The sequence below is a fragment of the Pinus tabuliformis genome, chromosome J, assembly GCF_031772625.1.
Source record: "Pinus tabuliformis cultivar Carrire ecotype Pingquan chromosome J, CPIR1, whole genome shotgun sequence".
NCBI lineage: Eukaryota > Viridiplantae > Streptophyta > Pinopsida > Pinales > Pinaceae > Pinus > Pinus tabuliformis.
In genome coordinates this window covers 1,117,624,059-1,117,627,262 of record NC_142295.1, presented here as the reverse complement: position 1 = coordinate 1,117,627,262, position 3,204 = coordinate 1,117,624,059, and the positions used below count along the sequence as shown (strand labels likewise).

At 37.9% G+C, this 3,204-nt stretch overlaps 1 protein-coding gene across 1 annotated transcript; it reads left to right on the top strand.

Annotated features, from left to right (window-relative positions):
• The first annotated feature begins 1,203 nt into the window (after positions 1-1,203).
• On the top strand, positions 1,204-2,506 carry LOC149230990 (uncharacterized). Its single transcript, XM_089381503.1, has 3 exons — positions 1,204-1,419; positions 1,508-1,624; positions 1,697-2,506. The coding sequence occupies exons 1-3, from the start codon at positions 1,324-1,326 to the stop codon at positions 2,504-2,506; spliced, it is 1,023 nt and encodes a 340-aa protein (XP_089237629.1). The 5' UTR covers positions 1,204-1,323.
• Positions 2,507-3,204: the final 698 nt, after the last annotated feature.

Sequence of the window (3,204 nt, the reverse complement as noted above, 5' to 3'; positions counted from 1 at the left end):
CATTTATTTAATTAGTTTGAGTCCACCTCCTCAATAGCTTGAACAACACTTTATCTAAAAAAATTCTAACCACCCCCATATAAAAGTTAATTGATGTAAACATCATGTATTATTTGGATCCACTTTTTCAATGGCATGAATGTGAACAACGTTTTATATAATGATTCCTCCAATACCCGTGCTGAAAAATGATTCCTCCATTACCATTAACAATCCAAACAATTAAATTAAAAAAAATAAATAAATCTTGAAATATAATATTAAACTAAAAAACAGCATGGCCTGACAAAATACTTATAAAAAATTTCAACAAAACTTCACTACATGTGAATGTAGAATGGCAACCTACCTTCAAGCCCCAACCCCACCTTCTTGCGTCCACACCACCACGTCATTGATATGATGTCAGCACTCGCAATAGAAAGGACACCTTCTTGCGTCCACACCACCACGTCATTGATATGATGTCAGCACTCGCAATAGAAAGGACCGGCAAACTCGCTAGATAGTAAGTCAGATCATTATTTGTAGCTTTGTATGATTATTTTATCCGAGTGCCCTGTGATTAGCTATTTTTCTATCTTAAATTTTTCATGTGATGCAATATTCACATTGCACCACGCAGGGGTTAAATTTGACGCCCGTATGCCCGTTTTTTGAGTTTTTACACGTTAAATACGATTGGTTTCCAAATCTGCACGTAATCGCTGACTGGCCAATAATATTTGAAAAAGTCATATTGACGGGTATATGGAAAATTAACAAGTTTTAACTTATATATATATATATTATTTTATATATACACCGGGTATATCGAAAATTAACAGGTTTTAACTTTTATATATATATTATTTTATATATACACCGGGTATGTCGAAAATTAACAAGTTTTAACTTTTATATATATATTATTTTATATATACACCGCATACTGCAGTGATGGCACTCCGGAGTCCGCACTCATTCGAATTTCAAATTTGATTTCCCGCTTTGTTTTGAAATATCTTGTTGCGCCTTGTTATCGGACGACATGCTCTCTTTCATCCAAAGTTTCAGGTTTGTGTTGGTGTTGGCCTGTGTCTGCAGTGCCATCATAGTAGAAGAGGAGGATTTATTACTATTTCTATGGAGACTACAACGGAAAGAACCTGGATGATTCGTCAGTGAACACATGCATGACCTTTTAGGCGGACCACAAGAAATGGACTTCACAGAGGCATCGATCTTCCGGCCGCGCGGCACGTGTATGTCTGTTTTTCGCTTTGAATTTTACCCGTCTCTGCATAGAGGTTGAGAAAGCTAACATATTTGAGCTGGGAAAAAATGGGGAACGAGAAATTCGTGAGAGCTCTGAAGGCCATGAAGCCTCTAGGCCTTACGAGTAATGATGTATCTCCAGTCCTGAAGCGTTTGCTGAAGGTATACTTGCATTTTCAGCTGTATAATTCCATGTATGATAGTTATTGCATTTTGATTTTTTTTTTTGATTTTGGGCGTTCTGGTACAGGTATATGACAATGAGTGGCCTCTCATAGAGGCCGAAAGCTACAGAGTTTTGGCAGATGCTGTGTTCGAATCGCGGGAAGAACAGTTCGAGTCGCGGGAAGAAGAGCTGGAGGTAGAAGTATGTGCTGTCTTTATGTATATATAGATAGTTTCTTTACTTGCATGTAAGTAATTGGGCTTTTTGTTTCAGCACAAGAGAAAAGAAGGAAAGAGGCGGGGTAAACGGACAGTTGAAGAATTTGATGATGATTACGGTGATACTGAGAGTGAGCATGAATGTGAATATGAATTTGTGCCTCCCTTGACTCGAGCTCGCAGTGCTTTGGTTAATAAACCCAAAAATGAGGAAATCGTAGACGTAGAGGAGGGTTTCCATGGTGGAAATGGTGTGTCCATTGAGGAGGAAGCAGCAGAGGCTCCCTCTTCCCCTCCCCGTAGAAGTTCCAGGCACAGAATTGGCTCTTTCGCTTCCTCTGTGTCTGCCTCTGCCTCTGCCAGCGGCCAACGAGTTAGTTCACGGCTTCAAAACGAAAATGAGATTGAAGGGAGAGGGAAGCGAATTGCCTGCGAAAACGAGATTGAGATTGAAGGGAGAGGGAAGAGAATTACCTGCGAAAATGAGATTGAAGGGAGAGGGAAGAGAGTTGCCTGCGAGCCACCACCTTTCGTCCTGCCTCCGGCCACCAGTGTTTTGAAAAAGCCGAAAATTGAGGTCACTGAAGATTTGGAAAAATATAATTATGGTGGTTGTTTCGGTACTCCCATTGTTGAAGAGATCGATGAGAGTAGTAAGGGGCTTGATGATTGCCAGACAAGCGGTGAGCTGAAAAAGCCCGAAATTGAGCGGGATGGATGCACATTTCCCTTTCCGGTGATGAATGTGGTTCCAATTACTGCTGTCAACGTCTGCCCAGAACCTAGTTCGGACCAAAATGGTACTGTAAATTACCTTGTTTCTGTTAACGTGCATTACTATTTTCTTGAATTGAATTTTGGCTAGTAGTGTATGCATAAATATAATTATGAATATATATTTTTTCATTTCATAATATTATTTTTTGTTGTTTCTATATATATTTCCCATCTATTTTATCAGTATTTCTATTTTAAACAAAAAAACTCAGAACATTTGAACAATCTGGAAAATTTGCAGAAAAATTTGATCAGCAGGTCTCAAAACAAAGTGTAGCAATGAGACTTGAGCCAAATTGTACAACAAAAAATGAAAAATTTGAACAATTATGAGTACAATTTGAAATTAGATAAAACTTGTACAAATAAATTTTAAAAGTCATATGATGGGCAGTTTAAAAATAAAAACGTCATAAAAAAATTCCTTGACGGGTAGGGTCACCCGTCAAATTTAACCCCTGGCACCACGTCTTGACCTGCCCCGTCTATTTGGATTCTTAATGAGAGTGGGTCCAACTCTAGCACGATAAATACAGCATGTGATGCAACAATAAGTTCGTCAAAGAGTCTGGGCGGCATCTTGACTTCCACAGTGGAACATTCTTAAAATATAGACAAAGATAAGATGAGCTCTTAAAATATATACGTGACCTCGTCTACTTGCGTTCTTAAAATATAGACAAGATAAAGATGCTCTAGAATATTAATATGAAATTGGCACAACTATGTGATTGATATAATATTAATATGGATATTAATAAATATAGTTAATAATAATATATTATC